Source organism: Chiloscyllium plagiosum, chromosome 27, assembly GCF_004010195.1.
Source record: "Chiloscyllium plagiosum isolate BGI_BamShark_2017 chromosome 27, ASM401019v2, whole genome shotgun sequence".
Classification (NCBI taxonomy): Eukaryota; Metazoa; Chordata; class Chondrichthyes; order Orectolobiformes; family Hemiscylliidae; genus Chiloscyllium; species Chiloscyllium plagiosum.
Genome location: NC_057736.1, coordinates 21,964,840 through 21,985,502, shown reverse-complemented (window position 1 = coordinate 21,985,502; position 20,663 = coordinate 21,964,840). Strand labels below are relative to the sequence as shown.

At 39.5% G+C, this 20,663-nt stretch overlaps 1 protein-coding gene across 2 annotated transcripts in view; it reads right to left on the bottom strand.

The window, feature by feature from the left end:
- Positions 1 to 3,479: 3,479 nt before the first annotated feature.
- The window catches only part of fndc5a (fibronectin type III domain containing 5a), a 108,617-nt gene continuing 91,433 nt past the window's right edge, over positions 3,480 to 20,663 (bottom strand). Inside the window, exon 6 of one of the 2 annotated variants that reach the window (XM_043717635.1) lies at positions 3,480 to 10,205. In XM_043717635.1, the coding sequence (XP_043573570.1) occupies positions 10,181 to 10,205 (25 nt within the window). In that variant the 3' untranslated portion in view covers positions 3,480 to 10,180. The remainder of the gene's footprint in view (positions 10,206 to 20,663) is intronic. The other variant, XM_043717634.1, reaches the window with a different exon arrangement.

Genomic DNA, 20,663 nt, shown 5'->3' with positions numbered 1-20,663 from the left:
GTGTGGAAAAGCACAGCCGGTCAGGCAGCATCCGAGGAGCAGGAGGGTTGGCGTCGCAGGCAAAAGCCCTTCATCAGGGGCGTGGGATCTCCAGCATCTGCAAACCTCACTTCCTCCTGGTTTTTACTGGAATTTCGAAAACCCCGGTGGGGGTCAGGCCAATTTCAGCTCCTGATTTAACTTACATCCGACATCCAGACTACTGTTTGGGGCCTGTAGATGACTCCCAAGAGGGTCTTTTTACCCCTGGTATTTCGAAGCTCTATCCACACTGACTCTACATCTCCTGACTCTAGGTCCCCCCGCGCAAGGGACTGAATATCGTCCCTTACCAACAAGGCCACCCCACCCCCTCTGCCCGTCAGTCTGTCCTGATCTCAACTTCACTGAAAGATGAAGTGTAAGAGCATTAGGCCTTTTTGCTTTATTGTTCATTTGACAGTTGATGCTCTGTAAGTACTGACTACATTATGTCTATTTCCATTTTTTTGCTGCTGACTTAGAAACTGATCAGACAATTTCAGGCTGAAATGGATCATTTGGGCTTGACGTATTTTAACATTTAAGTTTACTTGACTGCGTGGTAGGAAAGAAACTGAACAATTTGGGAACAAAATGTGACCCTGTCACTTTCTGCTTTGAAATACACAATCATGCGTCAAAGTAGGTCAATGTTTTGAAATTTTGGTAGGAAGCTGATTCCATCAGCGTTATTCGATGGCATAAAATGTGTGACCATGATCGGTTTGGATAACTTCACAGTTATCGAGGATTGATAAAGGACAAGGCTAACCATAGAAAATTGTGTCGCTTATGCCTATTTTCTGCTGTCCAATCATAATCTTAAAATATTTAGGGAAATCGATGGAACTGCAGAACAGTGACGATGAACTCAAAGTCTGTCATATTGAAGGCGGCTAGTCAAGCTGTATAGCTTGCTCTATTAATTCTCATGTACATATGCTAAAAGCCAGTTTTGTACAGTGTTAACTAGGGTTTTATACAAACTTTCATTTCAATGCATGAATAGCTTGATTCAACTATTTTCAGGTCATACTACATTTCTATGACAGCCCCTTCCTCAACTAATTTTCTCCCTTTGCATGACTTGCAAAGTTCTTGTGCGTTCTTGCAAAAGGGCAAGTTCTTGTTTGAGATGAAAGCCTGCTTCCAGGCCACTGACAATTATTCTTTTAACCAAGATCTAGCAAGCAAACAAACTAAAATGTTTTTAAAGTTCTGGTGCGGAGTGCTGTACGGACTAGGCTTAACAATCCCCATCGTTGAAAGTAGACAATTTTATGATTCTATCATTCATCAACATGCCAGGCTTTACAATGGAGCTGCTGTGAACTTATTTGTGTGTTTGTGTCTCATCTGATTCAGTTTTGTTGAAATATGTTTCATTGGAATTAGGAATAGTTTCGATGGAGATTACAGAACTGACACTGTCACAGCCTAGAAGATATTCTCCTTTAGAAACCTTTAGCAGTTGTAGCCAGCCCATTACTCGCAATGGAAATTCAAAGATTCTTGCATCCGAGAACTTCCAACAACTTACAACTGATTAACCATACCAATAGCAGTGTGAAGTTCTCGAATCTTAGGTATTATAGCTTATAAGACTTTCACAATAAGAGGAGAGCTGCTGGCTGCACTACCTCAACAGGATGATTCCCCTTGGGTAACAATTAAATCAACAGTTGCTGTGAAATTTCTAAACAAAAATATATTCTGCAACTAATTCTTTTCATAACATAAAGAAGTGACTCAAGGTACATCTTTATGGAATATTAGTGTACAAGGACCTTTCCTCATACAGAATTTCCATGTCTTCAAAATTAGACTTTTTTTTTTATAAATAAGCTGATTTCACCACTTACTGGTCAATTGAGATTAGTACTGCAATGGTCCTATCAGTATTCTTTTGTTACTTGAGTGTAGGGTTAATGTTCTGAATATAGTGCTGCACACTAGATGTAAAGTCAAGCAACTTTACGGTTTTAAAGTGTATTTTAACATCTATGCATGAAGTGTTATACTGTGGATCATTGAATTTTACTTGCAGTTATGCTGTATCAACATGACCAAAGCAAATTAACTATTTTCATTCTGCTGGTTAGGGGTGCTTGTGTGTGCATATTGCCTGCTGTGTTCCCTATGGTGACTATATTTTGAAAGTATTTCACTGGCTTTAAAATATCTAGAGTTGATGAAAGCTTCGCTATCAGCTGAAGGTACAAAGATTAGATGTGAAAATTAAGGTTTTGGCTAAGAAATGCAGAGGGGATTGTTAAGGAAGAACGTTTAACCCAATGAATTAATGAACTGGCATTTGTTACTGATTAGGGTGATGGATTTACAGATGGTGAATTATTCCAAAATGGAATTGGACAGGCATTTGAGGAAATACATTTGCTGGGTTATATGAATGAAGTAGATGAATGGGACTGACTAGATTATTCCACAAAGAGCCTGCATAGAGTTAAAGGGCTGAACAGCTTTCTTCTATGCTCTACTAGTCTATGGACAGAATTTAATAGTTTCTCCTTTCTTCCCCCCGACTCCTGGACGATGGGGAAATGTTGTGTGATCAGATGGGAAAGTGTTGGAATGGCGATTAAGTCAGTGGTACTATAACTGGTATTTAACCATTGTTCACTGGGATCATACCTGCTTAGAATCCCCTGGCAGATTAGGCCTGAGACCTAGTGCCATGTACTCTGTAGTAAAAACAATGACTGCAGATGCTGGAAACCAGATTCTGGATCAATGGTGCTGGAAGAGCACAGCAGTTCAGGCAACATCCGAAGAGCTTCAGCAAAATCGACGTTTCGGGCAAAAGCCCTTCATCAGGAATAAAGGCAGAGGGCAGGTCGGACAAGTCAAGGGGACTGGAAGTTTGAAACTAGGATGAAGTGGGGGAAGGGGAAATAAGGAAGCTGTTGAAGTCCACACTGATGCCCTGGGGTAGAAGTGTTCCGAGGCGGAAGATGAGGCGTTCTTCCTCCAGGTGTCTGGTAGTGAGGGAGCGGTGGTGAAGGAGGCCCAGGACCTCCATGTCCTCGGCAGAGTGGGAGGAGGAGTTGAAATGTTGGGCCACGGGGCGGTTTGGTTGATTGGTGCGGGTGTCTCGGAGATGTTCCCTAAAGCGCTCTGCTAGGAGGCGCCCAGTCTCCCCGATGTAGAGGAGACCGCATCGGGAGCAACGGATACAATAAATGATATTAGTGAATGTGCAGGTAAAATTTTGATGGATATGGAAGGCTCCTTTAGGGCCTTGGATAGAGGTGAGGGAGGAGGTGTACTCTGTGTCTGGTGAAGGTAACCACCAACAAAAGGTTGGTTCTGGAGTAAGATCAGGTGAAAGTGAGGACTGCAGATGCTGGAAATTAGAGTTGAGAGTATGGTGCTGGACAAAGAATCCTGATGAAGGGCTTTTGCCCAACACGTCAACTCTCCTGCTCCTCAGACGCTGCCTGACCTGCTGTGCTTTTCTAGCAACACGCTGTCGACTCTGGAGCAAGATCACCCCATCCTGCCTGTCTTCCTTGGTGCATCCTATCTGGTCCCGCTGAATCTGCCCTGAGTGCCATATCCCCGGGATTCCATTGCTGGTTCTTTGCCTACCTCACACTGCAGTACCAACCCCTGATCCCAATGATGTTGAAGATGCACCAGTGTGCTGCTGGCATTTGGTTGATCAGAAACTCTTGGAGGTGGGCTATCTGCTGTGTACAAGGATTTCTGGGGGAAAATACCCTAATAGAAGCCAAGAAACCTGATGCCAGGACCTAAGCCCATTGAAATGGCTACAGCAGGGCCTTCAAGATGTGTACATGGTCCCCCACCATAACTATTACATTCTATCCTATAGCTTTGTAAATGTAAGCCTTCCTTTTCTGTGGGAATTCACAAAAACAGAGATTTGAAACAAAAGGATTAATATTTCAATGAATGTTCACTTAAGCATGTTATAAATTATACAGTTAAAGCCAGCCCGGTGAATATTAAGTGTAAAAACACTGATAAATGTTCTATACAATTTACAAAGTGCAGAAGCAGTGTTCAGTGATTTTTATAACATGCCACATCTAAGTTAAGTAATGGTGCTCTTTGATAACACATAGGATCCAGTACTTAAAACCAAATCTATATAAAGTGCTTCTTTTAAATCTTTACTGTAATGTCTCATGTTTATTTCATGTTATTGATTAAATAATTTTGTTCTAGGACCTTTGCCTTTTTATCTTGTTGGCATAGTACGGGAAAAATACTTTTGATTTAAATGTTGCTATTGTTGTCTCCATTTATTTCTTCCCATTTAGACCACTTTATCCAAGGTTGGGTAAAATACTATATTATTGGGCTAGTAATCCAAAGGCCTGGATAATGATATGGAGACAACTCCAATCATAGCAGCTTATGAATCTATATTCAGTTTACTAAATAAATTTGGAATTAAAACAAAGAATAATGGCAAAAGCAATGTTCATGAAGCTATAGGATAATCATGAAACCCATCCCATTCACTAATGTCCTTTAGAAATGAACCTTTTATCCTTACCCACCCTGCTTACAAGGAATGACTGATCCAAAACAATATAGCTAACTCTGAATTGCTCTTGAAATGGCCTAGCTGGCCACTCCATTATATCAAACTGCTATGACAAAATATACTAAGCATCATGTGGATGGCAGTGTTTCGTGAAGGTGGCTCTGTGTGACTTTTTTGAGGGCAATTAAGGATAGACCATAAGTTACTTTGACAACCTGTGAATAAGTAAAAGAAGCAAAGTGAAATATTCTAAATAACAACCACTGAACATACTACTACAGTACATTTCTAGCTGAAATCAATAACATCCTTGCAAGCCAAGTTAAACTAAACTACCTCTCTCTCTGAAAGGCAAAATCCATTATCCAGAAGGAAAAAAGTGATCTCCAGTGCATTTATTTTATGGGTTTTAGGATTTGAAGTCTCTTGACTGCCACTAATCTGTGAAACCTTGTCAGAGCATTCTAAAGTAGCTTAATAGTGAAAGAATACACATATACAATATTAGATCTGCGTGCATGTCACATACAGAATTGAAGGACACAAGTAACTTGCAAATTCCATGATAATTTCTGTGAAATGCTCAATTGTGTTGTGCATTGGAAGGACTCTGTAATGAGTGTGACTTAAGCAATATGATGCTGCAGCAAGAGAATTATGTTAAATGCTGTTGCAGAAACCACCTTAGTCCTAGCTTTCTGTTTCACAAAGAGGCAGCTAACCCTCACTTTTTTTTTCAGTTGCATGGATTACCTTAGTGCACAGAATATTCTAAACAGTGATTTACAATTGTTGCATTTATATATTGCTATAACAACACAAACATCACAAATTGCTTCACACAAGGAATGACTTCAGAAGATTTGTGTTATGCAACTAAACATACCACCTTAAAATAGTTCTCAGTTACAAACAGCTTTAGTGAGAAATATTTCTTCTGTACATAATTTGTTTTTCTCTAAAATATTCTGTATGCCACAGCAGTAATAAACATGACTGCATACATATAAATACTTGTGTATAAAATAATTTGTTTTGGGTATAACACAATGATAAACTGTCGCATCAAGATAATGGATCATTGAGTGGATAGGAAAACTCTTCTCACGTTGGAAGGACTGAGAATGAAGGGTTCATAAGGTAATTCTCGAAAGAAGCAATGGGTGACATGAAATGTTCTCAAACAGCAAATGGTTAAGATCTGAAATTGCTGCCTGAGAGTATCGTGGAAGGAGGCTCAATTGAGGCATCAGGAGGGAACTGGTTTGTTAACTTGCAAGGCAGAATGTGCATGATTTATGGGGAGAAGTTGGGGGAATGGTAGTGGATGCATACTTATTCAGAGAGCTTATACTGAAGGAACAGACCTAATGGCCCCCTTCTATGCTGATTCTGTAGATGAGTCTGGAGTTAATTACATCAGATTTGGAGATTTGATCAACATAAAGAATTCTCTCTTCATTAGGGAATGCTTTACAAAGCACATGGGAAAGAATTATGTTTGCAGATACACAGACTTTTACGTGAGCATTTTACAAGTCCAAAAAAGATCACTGTTAACAGTGCAGAAAATATTTGAGCTTAAGGGAGATTCTAAGTATTAATTTGACTGTTCAGTGGGAATTTGGAAGAAAAATGAAAGGGAGCCAAACTTCATGTAACCTCTGGACTGACTCATTCTAGACAAGAATATGGATACCCATGTCAAGCACAATGTTCTGTTCTGGCACATCATAACAAGTATGAATGGTTAATAAAAGGTTAAAGGACTTTTTGACTCAGACACAGCTGGCTTAATTATGGAGAAAATTCATAGGAGTTCATTGTACATGGATATTTTATGCAGTGGTGTCATGATACATTGGGTGAAATTGTGATGAGACAAATTTGGATAACCTAAAATTCCAGTTGTCTTAAAGTTGTCAGCTGTTCCTGTCAGCAAAATAGCAATTGCGATAGAATATGTCTGTCATAAGCCAAAGTTTTGGAATGCTAACTCTGGATTAGACAAACTCCTGAAAACCTGTCATATGACTATATCAAACGTTCAGAACTGAATTGAATCAAGCTAGATCCTGAAATTATCAAACATTGGGCGAGCCATAATCTGACTTTGAAATCTCTTTGTGAGTATGGCCAGACCTGTGCGAAAGTTTAAACGTTTTGTCAACCAGAGAGAAATAAAGTTGATTTCAGCAAGCAGAAAACACTGGCCAAAAAACAGAGATTGCCCCAAGAAGTGGGAAGTCCTGCCATCAAGTTTGTCACCTATTGAAGCATAAAGCTCACTGGAGTACCAACAGTGAAGGCATGTTTCATTGCACTGATGACATGAAGGACACCATAAAATGCATCCAATAACAGCACGTTAAGCAGAAAAAGATTATTGAGTTTTTCCAAATCGAGCTCAAAACATTTTGCAATGTATTTTGCAAAATAAAGTCAGACAGTTGTGAGATGTGAACACATTGAGAATAAGGGTGCTTTCCCCCCATATTTGCTGTTTTACTGTGTTTTCATTTGCAACTTTTCTCTGCTACATAGCACATTTATTGGCAAATCCGGTTACATTGAGATCTTCTCAGTTACATCGAAGCTCCACTCAACATGAATTTGTGGCAGTTCCCCTGCAGTTCGAATCACACGTTCACTGTATTCGATGAAGCCTTGAGTTTTTGTTTTAATCTTGTAGCCAAAGATTTGCCAGAAAAACTAAAGGTTGCGGGTATGGCCTGGGTTTTAACACTCAGCCCAGTGGGAACATGACAGAATTGAGGTACAAATCAATCTATCCTCCTCTATTTCAGATCCTTTGATAATCCATAACTAGTGAAAAGCCTCAGAGAGAATACTCAAATTTAGACAGCAAAGATCAAAGCATAATAATGCCATTTGTATTTGAATGGAATGCTCGATTTTATATTTTGCATTTATATTTCAGCATTTGGAAGGGGAAGTTGGATGGCCCCAATTTAATGTTTAGCTCTGAAACACGATGCAGTTTCAATGCAATTTTACAATTTTGATCTGTAAACTGAACAGTTAAAATAAATCAAATACAAAGGTTTTAACATTTTTCTGTTAGTGTTTAAGCCCCTATATTTTCACAAACCTGAGGGCACTGTACAATTTATCCAAAATGGTACATAAACCCTGGATGCAGAAGTCTCACTTCCATTTCTGACAGATCCTGTTTTCCCTCAGTTAGGGGAGAAAGGACGTCACTCTCAGATGGGAGAGAATCCAAACAGCAGGACCATTTGAATTCATGGTTGATTCCAAGCAGACTATATTTTCACTGGAGTGAGGGTGTCATTCTACAGCGTATGTTACGTTTGTTTTTTAAGTACAAATATCTGCTCAGTGGAGGACGTTAGTGGAACTGTCAAGTAGTCAAGTTATTCAAATACTCAACCGTTTAAATTTTGAAAACGTCTCAGCCAAACTGTGTCTGAGAGTTGGAAAGAAAATGTGCTTGTTGACTTAACCAGAAGTGCTATCGTTGTAACATTATTACTACTTGACTGCTTCCACAAAGTACCATTATAACAGAATGGGGGAAGGGGTGTGGGCATAACTGCATAGTATGGTGGATAGCTCCAAATGGATTAGCTATCTTGTGCTTTATGCAGTATTCATAACTGAAGAAAAATATTTGTTCTTTTGAAAGGCTGAGGTGCTTGAAGGGATTTAAATGTATTGAATTTGTTTTTATGAATGGGAGTTTCTTTTAACATGGTGGGGTATGTGAGAGCAACGAGGGCTAGAGGACCGAATATTTAACAACACAGTTGGGTCAAAGACTCCGAAGACTGAGGCAGTCCTTTTAACCAGTTCGCCTAAGCACTCAGAAGTGGCTCCTCCAAAGAGTGCGGTCCCAACTCCAACAGCTACCTACACCTCACCACCAGGAATGATAGCCCTAACATTTGGGGCTGATCCTGAGGCAGATGTCGCAAGCCAGAAGATTTCTCAACTGTGCATCCACCTCAGGAGTGATAATCCACACTTCAGTTCCATCAGAGCTACATTGAGTATGAATGAAATGACTGGGAGCATATATATCAATACAATCGTTTTTGTGCTGGTGTCTAGCAAACCATAATATGCTTTAGCAGTGAATTTAGAAACATAAGATAAAACATCTCCTAAAAGCTTCAATCCCAATTATAATGATAATTTTAAAGCACAGCCACGAACATGTCTAAGGGTCACTCCAGGTACATGTTTCTCATTACAGATATCACTTTTATATGTCATGTTTGCCTCTAGTCAGGAAAGATTAGCAAATGGTTGTTGTACCTTGAATAAATAAAAACAAAACATGGATTTTGAGAAAATTGTGTGCTTCAGAGATACATGTCCTAAAGTTTTATGAAAATTTCATAATGTACATTAATTATATTCTGAAATATGCCTACATTGGTAAAGAATCTATGATTTGTATTCATTACTACAATGTTCTCTCCTTTCACATTTGATAGAAATCCACGTTGCAGTTACAAGGAACAAGAGTAAAAGAAAATTCTCAAAATGTCTAATGTTTGTGGCTAATGGTATGATCATTCTTTATGTTCAAGTGAAAGGTGCTCTCTTGGTTAAAGAATTGCTGTTTAAAAATGTACCTTTACACTTTTTTTTCCCTTTCATGGAATCTTGGGAAAATGGTGGAGGGATTCTGTGTTATAACAACCTGTTGAACCCTTTTATAAAATCTCATTCTAACAAGGGGACGTGGCGTAAAGGTAGCAGTGTTACCACTGTGCCACAAGACCCCCGTAAGAGTAACTGAAAAATAATTACACAGTTGTTATAAATATGTAACCAAATATTTTCAGAAACTGGCCAGTTTTAATTGGTCACGGGCTGAAAGAAGTTTTTTTAAACTTAACGGAAGTGCTACCACTTTGTACATGTCTTTCATATTTCTTGGCAGACTTCAAACCCAAAATATAATTTTTTATAAGCAAACTGAGTGATAATATCATTGAAGGTAGTGATAAAAATCTAATAGTCATCATCTTTCCAATAAAGTTGTTCTTGAAACTCAAGTCATCTAGCTAGTTTTCTTGTCGAAATGAGAGATTTGATTATATTAAGCCATTTCTGTGGATCCATTTAAGAGCTTGTTGCCCTAAACACATTCCTGTCTGTGAAGAGACATTGAACATTTAAAATATGCACAATAAAATTGTTTATGATCCACATGACAATCTTCAGTATTTTGGATTTCTGAAACAGCATTTGTCAACTGTTTATAATTGATCCGATGAAATGTTAGCGAGAAAACTTTACATGTAAGCAACCATTTCTTAAATTGCTTATTTTTGAACTAGCAAGTCCCTTTGCAAGAATGCAAAGATAAAAATCTTTGTTAAATTACCTTTTGTCATGTTATACAAAACTTTAGGGCTTTTCTTTTTCACAGATGAGAAATTAAATGATCTCCTATCCTTGATGAAGATGAACATTTCAAACAATCTTGATTGTTGTGTGCTTTCAAATCTATTTATGAAGCAGTACTTTGCAACGTAAAAGCCAATGCTTCTTCCCAAAATAAACCAGGTTAATGGATTAATTAAACCATCTTCTTTGTTGACAGCAGTCAGGCTTCAATGATATTTACAGAAGGCTTGTTCTTTGGAAACTGAATTTTAAAAAAAGAAGGATGAAATTGTTATTTAGAACAACATAATTTAAACTAGCAGCACTTCAGACCATATATTGTCAAGTCTGGCTGTATGAGCAGGGACACAATCTGTATGATCTCTGCTCATTAGAGAGTGCAAATGTCAAAGTTAACACACTTGGTTGGCATTCATCAACAAAATGTCAATCTGTCTTGGAATCTTAAACAGTTACAAGAATAGGTGGAGGCTGATTCAACCCATTGATTCTGTATCAGCTCTATTGAAGAATCAGCCTACTTCTCCTTTTGCAAGATTGGCTTTACTGTTTTAGTTTAGGTTTTCAACATTTGAGACATGTTTCTTTTAATTAAAAAAAACCCTTGCAAAGTTATATTATTCTCCCTTTGGTTAATAATGTTATTACTATTGCCACACTTTCTGTTTTTCTTGCTTAAATGTTTGGCCAATCTAGATCACACCCTATGCTTTGTTGAGAAGGTGTTGGTATCTGATTGCCAAGATTGGGTCTGAAATCACCTCCTGCTTGAAACTCTTCACCGTGTACACAAAACAGTTGGTCTGACTCTGTCAACGCATACTCTGATCTCGGGCACTGTTTACAAGCATTGAGAAATACAAATTAAATTTCCTGAGTACAAGTAGACTACACAAGTTACCACCTTTTTGAGAGCCATTTGAACACTTTCCGGTTCTCACTCAACTTTTTTGGGAGGGTGCGATGGGGGAAATGGAGGGGTGGAGTTGCATAGAGGGAGGAAGTGATAGTCATAAATTTAGCTATTTTGTGTTAATTCTAAACTGGGTACAACGTACATTGCCACATTCAAGCTGGCCATAAAATGATTCATTACCAAGAAACCCATATTAAACACCTTGAATGTTTACATGAATCCTGACTTCTGTTTGGTGACAAAGCGAATGCCTCTGACATCACTAGCATTATTTTGGCTGACACATTAGCAATAGCTATACAACCAGCATATTCTACAAGTTATCCATGTAGCCATTTGTCTTTAGTTGCAGTTAACATGGTATAATTTAATGCTTGGATCATGTAGATATTTGACATATGTCACTTTTTACCGTTTGCTTCAGACCAAGTGTGTTCCAAAATGAAAACAATCTTTTGGCTACCGCCATAGTTTCATCAGAATGCAGAACATGAATAAATATCTTGATCTAAATGATAAACTTGTTTTTTTCTTAAACTTCTGATGAAATACTTCCTAACTGTTTTAGCATTATTTGTTTATTTTGAATTTACAAATTGTTTGGTTTTTTGAGAAGCTTTGGGCCTTTTGATGTAAAAGCTCATGGCACTAACCCAAGGCAAAGTTGAAAAATACAACTTTTTAAATGGAAATATACTTACACCTAGACTTTCAAGGTGAGGTCCAACAGAAGGTTTGTTATCATATTACATTCTGTACCAATGCAGCAGGGTAAATCACGCAAGATGGAACATTTCTGAACATGAGTCGTACAAACTCGAAATGTTAACTCTGTTTCTCTCTACAGATGCCACAGACTTGTTTGAGTTTCTCCAGCATTCTCCTAAGTACTTGTACTGAAGAATCTGTACCTTAGTACCTTGTACCTAAGATGATGCCATAAATAGCAACTTGCAAACTTTTCACTGTATTCAGTGGGATTGGAGTATATGAAAATAAAGCTCATTCACTTCAATTCAATCCAAGTGTATTGGTACTTGTAAAGGCTCTCTCTACATATTTCAGAGGCACTGTGTAAATTGCAGAATTTTCCATGTAGAGGTATTGTAAGTATCCATAAATATTATTGCACAAAATGTAATTTGCCCATAATATATAAATAAAATCTATCTGGACATTCTTCCCTTTTGAGACAAAATAACCTCCAACTTAATACCTTTTCAGAATATCACAAAGTGAGCTCTTTTAAAACCTCATGAAGTTTGGATTTGAGAAAAAGGCATCAGTGCACTTTCCAAATTTGCAACCTGTGCCACCTAGATCATCAAGAGCAGCAGCACCTCTTGCAAATTGACCCAAATTGCACATCACCTGGACTTGGAAACATATTACCGCTCTTTCATTGTTGCTAGGCAAAATTCTGGGGAACTCCCTTCCCAGCAGCTCCAAGAGAGTTTGCAATTCATGAGCCAGTCATTCTGTGTCTGCTGTGTGGTGGTGAAGAATAACTGGAGAAGTAAGATTGATGAACAGCAAGTCCTGACAAGCAATGATCATCTTTAGTGAATTCTGTGGAAAGGGGGATTGCCTTCTTTGCTTTTCCCTTCACCCATAGCAACAACCTTTATTTTTGTCTGTACGTGTTTTTATAAGGAGTTTTAAGGGTTTAGAATTTTAACTAGTAGAGTTGGTGTCGATGATTCAAAGTTGTTTACCTCTAGATAGAATCCATTTATTTGCAGTAAATAGTATTTCTTAAGTATGAAAACCTAGTCTGTGTTTCCTGCCAACCTGGGTCTAAAAGACAGGTAAACTGGGGAATTTTACATACTGTGATAAAACATTTAGCTGCTGTAATGATTCTGAGAATAGTGGGGCTTTATTTCCAGTGTGCTAGCCCAGTGAGGCATGACAGCAATTTTTTAATCAAATGAATGTCACATGTTCCTGCAATATTCATACCTAACATAATGAATTCGGCAGTTTCTTTTTGATGTCAGCACTTGTTGCTTAGCACTCACAATATAAAAGCTACTTTAAATTAATTTGAGATTTTGTGCTCTTACACTACTTGGAGATCACTTCCATATGCTGATTAAGCTTCCAACCATCAGCCTTGTATTTATATTAAACTAATTTTGGCTTGCATCACCCTGTTCTACAATCACGATTTAGTCAGGAGCAATGGACTGAATGTACTTTTCCATGACATGTACAAAATAATAGTCAAAAAAACCTTAAAAATCAGGAATGAAGGTTACCTTTATTTTTAATTCACTGCAACTGCTAAGTAGTGTGCATGATTGCAAAGGCAAATTGTCCCCTCTTTTCCTTGTATAGGCTTAATAATAATTCTAATAACTTCAATACTGCAGGAATGTTTATGTCTTCTGCTTACACCAGCAGCCTGTGGAAACTTATTGCTATGACTAGCAATATGATCTACAATGCTTTGACTTGTGTAGAATGCATGGATTAACCTAATGTCCCCCTCATTCTGTTAGCAGACTGCAACAACTTGCATGTTTGACACCATCTTTAATGTAGGAAAATATCCTAAGGTGTTTCTCGGGAGGATTGTTTGCTTTTATTTACTTGTGGGATATAGGTGTTATATAGCTTTATGGCCTATCCATAATTGCCCTTGAGAAGTTGGTCGAAAAGTGTGGCACTGGAAAAGCACAGCAGGTCAGGCAGCATCTGAGGAGCAGGAGAGTTGATGTTTCGGGCATATGTCCTTCATCAGGAATGATAGGTGGTGGTGAGCTAGCTTTTTGAACTGCTGCAGTCCATCAGGTTTCAGTAGACCCACAATTCTTTTGTGGTGTGGGGCGGGGAGAGGAGGGAGGGTGTGGTTGAAGTTTCAGGATTTTGACCCAATGGAAGTGAAGGAATGGTGGTATATTTCCAAGTCAGTGTTTTGAAGGGGAACTTGTAAATGTTGCTGTTACTCAAAACAAAATATGACACTGAGCAACATTAAGTTACATTAGGGTTGATGACCTTGTCTTAAGAGAGAGGTTCCCAGGAAAATATCGGAACATAAGATTTGGAAGCTGGTGTAGGCTATTCGGCCCATCATACCTGTCCTGCCATTCTAGAAGATCATGGCTGATCTGCCTCAGGCCTCAACTCGTCTTTTGTGTCAGCTCCTCATGGTCTTCAATTCCTTGATATTTTAAATATCTACCTCCTCTTTAAATAATTTCAGTGATCTAATCTTTGTAACCCTGGGATAGAGATCTGCAGGCATCTACTACCCTCTGAAACAAGAAATTCTTTTATATCTGTTTTAAATGCATTTCTTCTTATTCTGTCATCTAATTTGTGATTCCCCTGCTAGTGGAAACATCTTTTCAGCATCTGAGGCTCCCTCGGAATCTTGTATATTTCAGTAAGTTCACTAAAACCAAGAGGTTTAGAGATGGAATTCCATAATTTATAACCAAGTGACACAAGTTGTACATTATTGAATAGCAACAGAAGTTAGCTAAGAAAATTAGTTTCTTCATGAGTCATAACAATTATTACTGCCTTTGCCATTCACTTATACTTCACATATGCTGTTGGCAAATATAATGTCATCAATTTGTAAAGTGCTCAGGAGCTATGAGCATTTTTTTCCTCTATGGTTTCCTATATTGCTCCTTTTCAGTGTAATCACTAGTTGTTTCCCCAGTGGAATCAACTTCAGCATGAACTGTTGTGACAAAGTAAACATTGCAAAATGCTGCATTTATGTTTAATACCATGTCAACATTTCAGAATTTGTCAGGGACTGAACCTGCAGCATGTCTCCTGTTGTTCTGTCACTATGGCGACCCTCACTCAGGTCCCCATAACTGTTTTTTATGCTGAGTACCTCGAGTATCACTTCCTAAACCCCACTTTGATGTTCCATGAAATTTGCCAGATATTTATGGAGAGGATAAAAATGAGCTTTCTATGGTGATTCAGCATCATTAAGGATTCAGTGCAGAGTAATTCTCATTCAGTTATTAACAAAAACATTCTGGAGAATGTTCTATTCTGCACAACTATTCACAGTCAAATTGGATCAGGCCAGATAGATATTCAAGTCATTTACAAATACAAATGTTGCTGGAAAAGCTCAGCAGGTCTGCCAGCATCTGTGAAGAGAAATCAGAGTTAACATTTTGGGTCTGGTGACTCTCTCAACCAAGGTTCAGAACCAGATTCAAGCCATTTATCTTGATTGCCTATACTGAATAGGTGTTGATGAGACAACGCTGTGAGGTTTCGGATGGAACAATAGATCAGAGTTTTGGGACAATTGTTTTTTAGACAGTCTGGATTCTCACATCAGCTCAGCCTATAGGGAAATTACAATATCAAATATTGCCTTTGTACTGAAAACAAAAAGTGCCAGAAATCACAGCTGGCCAGGCAAGATCCCTGGAGAGAGAGCAAGCTAACGTTTTGAGTCTATCTTTTGTGTAGCACCTTTTCCTGGGACAGAGACTCATTCATATAGAGTAGTTGAATTTATGTGAATTACAGCGGCATGGTGGCTCAATGGTTAGCAATGCTGCCTCACGGCCAGGGACCCAGGTTCGATTCCACTCTTGGCCGACTGGCTGTGTGGAGTTTACACATTCTCCCCCGTGTCTGCGTGGGCCCTCTCTGGGTGCTCTTATTTCCTCCCACAGTCCAAAGATGTGCAGGTTTGGTCAATTCGCCATGCTAAATTACCCATAGGGATGTGTAGGTTAAGTGCATTAGTCAGGGGCAAATATAGGATAGGGAAATAGGTCTGGGTGGGTCACTCTTCCCAAGGGTTGGTGTGGACTTGTTGGGCCAAAGGGCCTGTTTCAACACTGTAGGGATTCTAAAAAAAAAGTTACATTGTTGTATCAAACTGCTGTAACTACACAGGAGAAATCTGCATGTTGGTTATCATGCCGACATAGGTACATGATCCTAAACAACTGTACTTGGGGATGGCTCAAAGACCTGTGTTTAAAGAGGCCGTTCTAATCAGAGGGTGGACGTTTCAGAAACAATGCCAGTGCAAGAAGCAGGAACCTTGAGAGAGAGAGAGAATAGCCTTAGCCTCCATTCGGCCAATTGTAACCAGGGTAGCATCAACGCCTTTAACATCCTGCGCTTCCAAAACAAATTTTAAACCAATGTCAGAACATAGTAGTTTTAGAACTGTAAGGTTACTTGGAAAGTTAGAGGGAAAAGTGGGTTTCACAGAATTGCTTGGATGTTTTCAATGATAATAAACCATGCCCCATGGTAAACCACATCTTATTACAAGTGTAAAACGAATACCACAGAATAAGTAAATCAGACGCATGCGAAAATAATGTTTACAGAGCTTCAGCTGGGCACAGTATGGGCTAACAGGATGGATGCTTCTCAGCATACCTGCTATTAAAATTCCAGTGCTCGCAGAAGGAATGCGTTTAGAAGTCACTAACTGACCACATAAGGTCCCCAATTGGCTCAAGAGCAGATGAACCACCCAATGCCTCCCCTGCTGCTAGTAAAGTACAAAGGGAGTGGGTTGGCAATGGGCATGAGATCACTATGACACCCAATTTTAGTGGCACTGCCCCTCTCCCCGAGGGTGGATGGGTGCCAATTTCATTTGCACCTAAATTGAAGGAAAATTGAAAGAACAAAAAATTGAAGCATAATGATCTTATTTTCAAAAAGCAGCAGCATTAAGACTTGGGCCTAGGAACTAGTTACTATTTTCTGCCTGAAATTAGATGTGATCTAATCCAATTTCTAAGTCATGATCTTTATATATTGGGGCACTGAAATGTGGTTAGTTAAATCCTTACGTCTGCAATGCTCTCATCTCCTGCACAGTAAAGGTCAGGGGTGCTATTATTTAACTTGAGTACAGACCGAACAGATGGAGCTGCCCTTTTACAGTCCTGTACAGTTCATTCACCATCCTTAAAAGCCAGCCTGAAGTTAGGTTTTCTGCAGATTATTAAATCTTCTCAGTTGCTCCCTAATCGATGTAATTATAGTGGAAAGGGCAGGAGAAATTTATTTCAAGGTCTTCCCAGATGCTGCTCTGAACCAGGCTGCTAGGAAGTGCAGGAGTCCAAGCTATTTATAACGGTCTTCCTAATTATCCTCTCATTAATGCTTGTGGAAAGGTATCTAACCTGTGTGCAGTGATGCAGTTGAGATAGAAACTCAACTGCATGGGGGAAAATTAAACCAGCGTGTTGTCAACATTTTGTTTCCTCGGTACTAAACTGTCAGCAACTTGTGTTAAATAATCAGAACTAGGCTTCACTCAAATAGATACCAAACTGCCTGTAATTACGTCTATAATAGATATAAATCTACTTATGAGTGATATTAAAAACATTTTAAGATAATTGGCAAAAGAACCTGGAGGGTCAGGAAAATACTTTATGTAATGAATAGTTCTGATATGGAATACATTGGCTGCAAGGTTAATAAACGTTAGCGACATTCACATCCCAAAAAAGAATTGAAAAGACGCATTAAAGATATGACTTCCAAACAAGAACTGGATGAAATCTTGAAGGGGAAATGATAGAGGTGCTGTGGGGCAAAGAGCAGAGAAGAGAAACCATTTTCACAGTTCACAATGGATCAGATGTAGTCCTTCTGTGCTACAATATTCTATGATTTTATAATAATTTTATATCAAGTTGAAACAATCAGAAAAAAAAATGTCATGGGCACAAAACGCCCTGATTAAAAAAGTAGCGCAGACTCATTGTAACAGAGCAACCTTTATAACTTCAGAAATGGTGCAATTCACACAGCGAGGTCACAACTGCATTAGGTAAATGCAGGCTGATGGCAAGCAGAAGAGTTAGGTATACTTAATCAGAAAGCATTAAATGACAAAAGCTACTCTATAGAAAGTGTTTGAAAATCTTTGCAAACAACTATTAATTTTCCATCAATATTGCCGGTCTCTGATTACAAAGCATGTTGTGACTGTCTTAGGCAATGCCATCCCCTATATTGCCATGCAAATCATCGCCAGGGTCAGGGACTCAGGTTCAATTCCAGCCTCGGGCGACTGTCTGGGTAGAGTTTGCACCCGGGTCTGCGTGGGTTTCCTCTGGGTACGCCGGGTTCCTCCCACAGTACAATACTGTACAGGTTAGGTGAATTGGCCATGTTAACTTGTCCATAGTATTTTGAGATGTGTAGGTTAGGTGCATTAGTTAGGGGTAAAGATAGGGTAGGGGGGAATGGGTCTGGGTGGATTACTCTTCGGAAGGTTGTTGTGGACTTGGGCTGAAGGGCCTGTTTCCGCACTATAGGGATTCTATGATTCATCACTAATTTTAAAAAAGCATTGGCAAGGGCGGCTGATAACTCACTCTTTCTGCAGTTTGTTTCAATTAATGTCATACATGTCCCAGAGAAAACCTAAGATTTGATTACATACTTCAAACTTTGCAGCGTTTTCATGGGGGTCAAGTGATACATTGCTAAAACACTGGAACCTTACACAGTAATCGCAAGAATTCATTGCAATGGCAATGGTTCAGAATTAAAAATATTATTTCTTTATTTTTATCAGTAGCTTGGAGGTATCAAGCAGGGGCAGGCCTGAAACAGCAAATTTCTACTCTGACTTGGTTCAGGCCAGCAAGCCCAGCAAAAATACTTAAATGACCCTGAAGTTGGCTATAACTGCAGAATCAGTAGCACATTTTTTTTGGAGGGCAGAAATCTAACTGGAATGAAAGCAGGCTGCAATTCAGCAAAGAATGGGACACTTGGACCTGCGTGTTCATTCTTGAGGCTAGCAAGTAAAGGCTTTTGGTGGTGGTTTGAAAAGGAATGGCATTAATGCTGACAAAAAGGCAGATTATAACTCATGGTCAAGAAAGGAAAATTGGCTGTTTAGAAGCTGTTCAGAAGTGGGACACAAGAACAGGTGATGAGCCATACAGAGGAAATAAATCCTGTGAAGCCTTCACGGAGATGTGACATTGAACAGTCTGGAGGATGCAGCTCACGTAGGAGTAGCGGAGTGTTGTGCGCAGGAAATGCAACAATGGAGAAGTCAGAGCGAAACGCAACATAGGAAATGGGAGCAGGTGTAGGCCATTCAACCCATTGAGTCCACTCTGCCAATCAACATTCTCTATCTCAACATCTATTTCTTTCTTCAACATATTCAGTGACTTCATCCCCACAGCCTTACGTGGTAAAATAATTCCTCAGGTTTATGTCCCTCTGAGTGAAGACACTTCTCCCTATCTCAGTCTGAAATGGCCCATAGGGTATCCTGAAGCTGAGCCCTTGTTCTGGGTGCACTGGCCAAGGGAAATTGATTTTACATTCAAGATACTCCAAGCTGTTTTACATAGGATCAGCCATTCTTATAATTTTATTCCAGATTTTATTGAAGTTCATCTCCCTTCATAACATTCATTAAGTGCCATGGCGAGTTTCATTGATTGCATGATGGAAAACAGTGTGAACCATTATATAACTTATTGTCATCCTCGGCACATTTTCATTAAGTATGTGTGATGCTAAAGTGATTAATGATCCAGCCATATGCAATAGTTTGCAATATTAAGGGGAAGATACAGAGTTCGCCCCATTCAGAATTCATCCCCAGGGTCCTTGGCTTTGCAATAAAGAGCAATAAAAAATGATAGAGAATCACAGCCAAAGTGTGGGTTGATGTGTTCAGTGGAGACTGACTCACCACCCACACCACCAAGAAAGCTTTCAAGTTTGTGAGCCAACCAATTTGTTAGGGGCTGTCCCACAAGCTTCTCGGACCATCCCAGGCCTCCAAGTTTGTGTGCCACCTTGCCAGATACCAGCCACTCAGGGCCAGCAGCTTCATGGGATCCATCATCAAGAACAGAAGTGGCTTTCTTTTGCTTCTCAAAATGTGGGGCTCTGTGCGGTGAGATTGCAAGCAGGTCTGAAGCATGAGATGCGTAGATTAGCTTTTAGAGGTCATCCTCCTGGCCCCCAATATATGCCTCTGATCACCCCCAGACTGAAGCAAACATAAGCTTCCCTACCTCAACCTGGCAGGCAAATCACCCTGGTTACTCAGTCAGGAAAACAGCCACTTGGAGAAAGGTACTTAGTGGTTTATTAAGGCCTTTAATTTTCTATTAATTGACTGATTTAAGAGTCTTGTGTGTAGTGCTGGAAAAGCAAAACAATTCAGGCAGAAGAATTTACATTTTGGGCATAAGCCCTTCATCAGAATCCTGATGAAGGACTTATGCCCAAAACGTCGATTCCCCTGCTCCTTGGATACTGCCTGACCTGCTGTGCTTTTCCAGCACCACACTCTTGACTCTGATCTCCAGCATTTACAGACGTCAGTTTCTCCTGATTAAGGGCCTTAATTATTGGCAGGTTGAGAAAGTCTAAATGGAGCTTCTCAATCAGCAATTAATTTTCAAGGTGATGAGAAGGGGCTGAGTATCTCTTGAGGTCAACTAACCCAATTATTCCCCCCTTTATACTCCTGCTCTTTCTACCTCCAGGAAGGGGAAAGGTTTAGAAAGAATCTTCCTGTGGAACCAGAGGTGCAGGAAGTGCCTCAACTCCAAGTCTGGCCTAAACAAGAGAAGAGGAGAAAGTGAGGATGCTGGAGATCAGAGCTGAAAATGTGTTGCTGCAAAAGCGCAGTAGGTCAGGCAGCATCCAAGGAGCAGGAGAAATGACGTTTCGGGCATGAGCCCTTCTTCAGGAATGAGGAAAGTGTGTCCAGCAGGCTAAGATAAAAGGTAGGGAGGAGGGACTTGGGGAGGGGCGTTG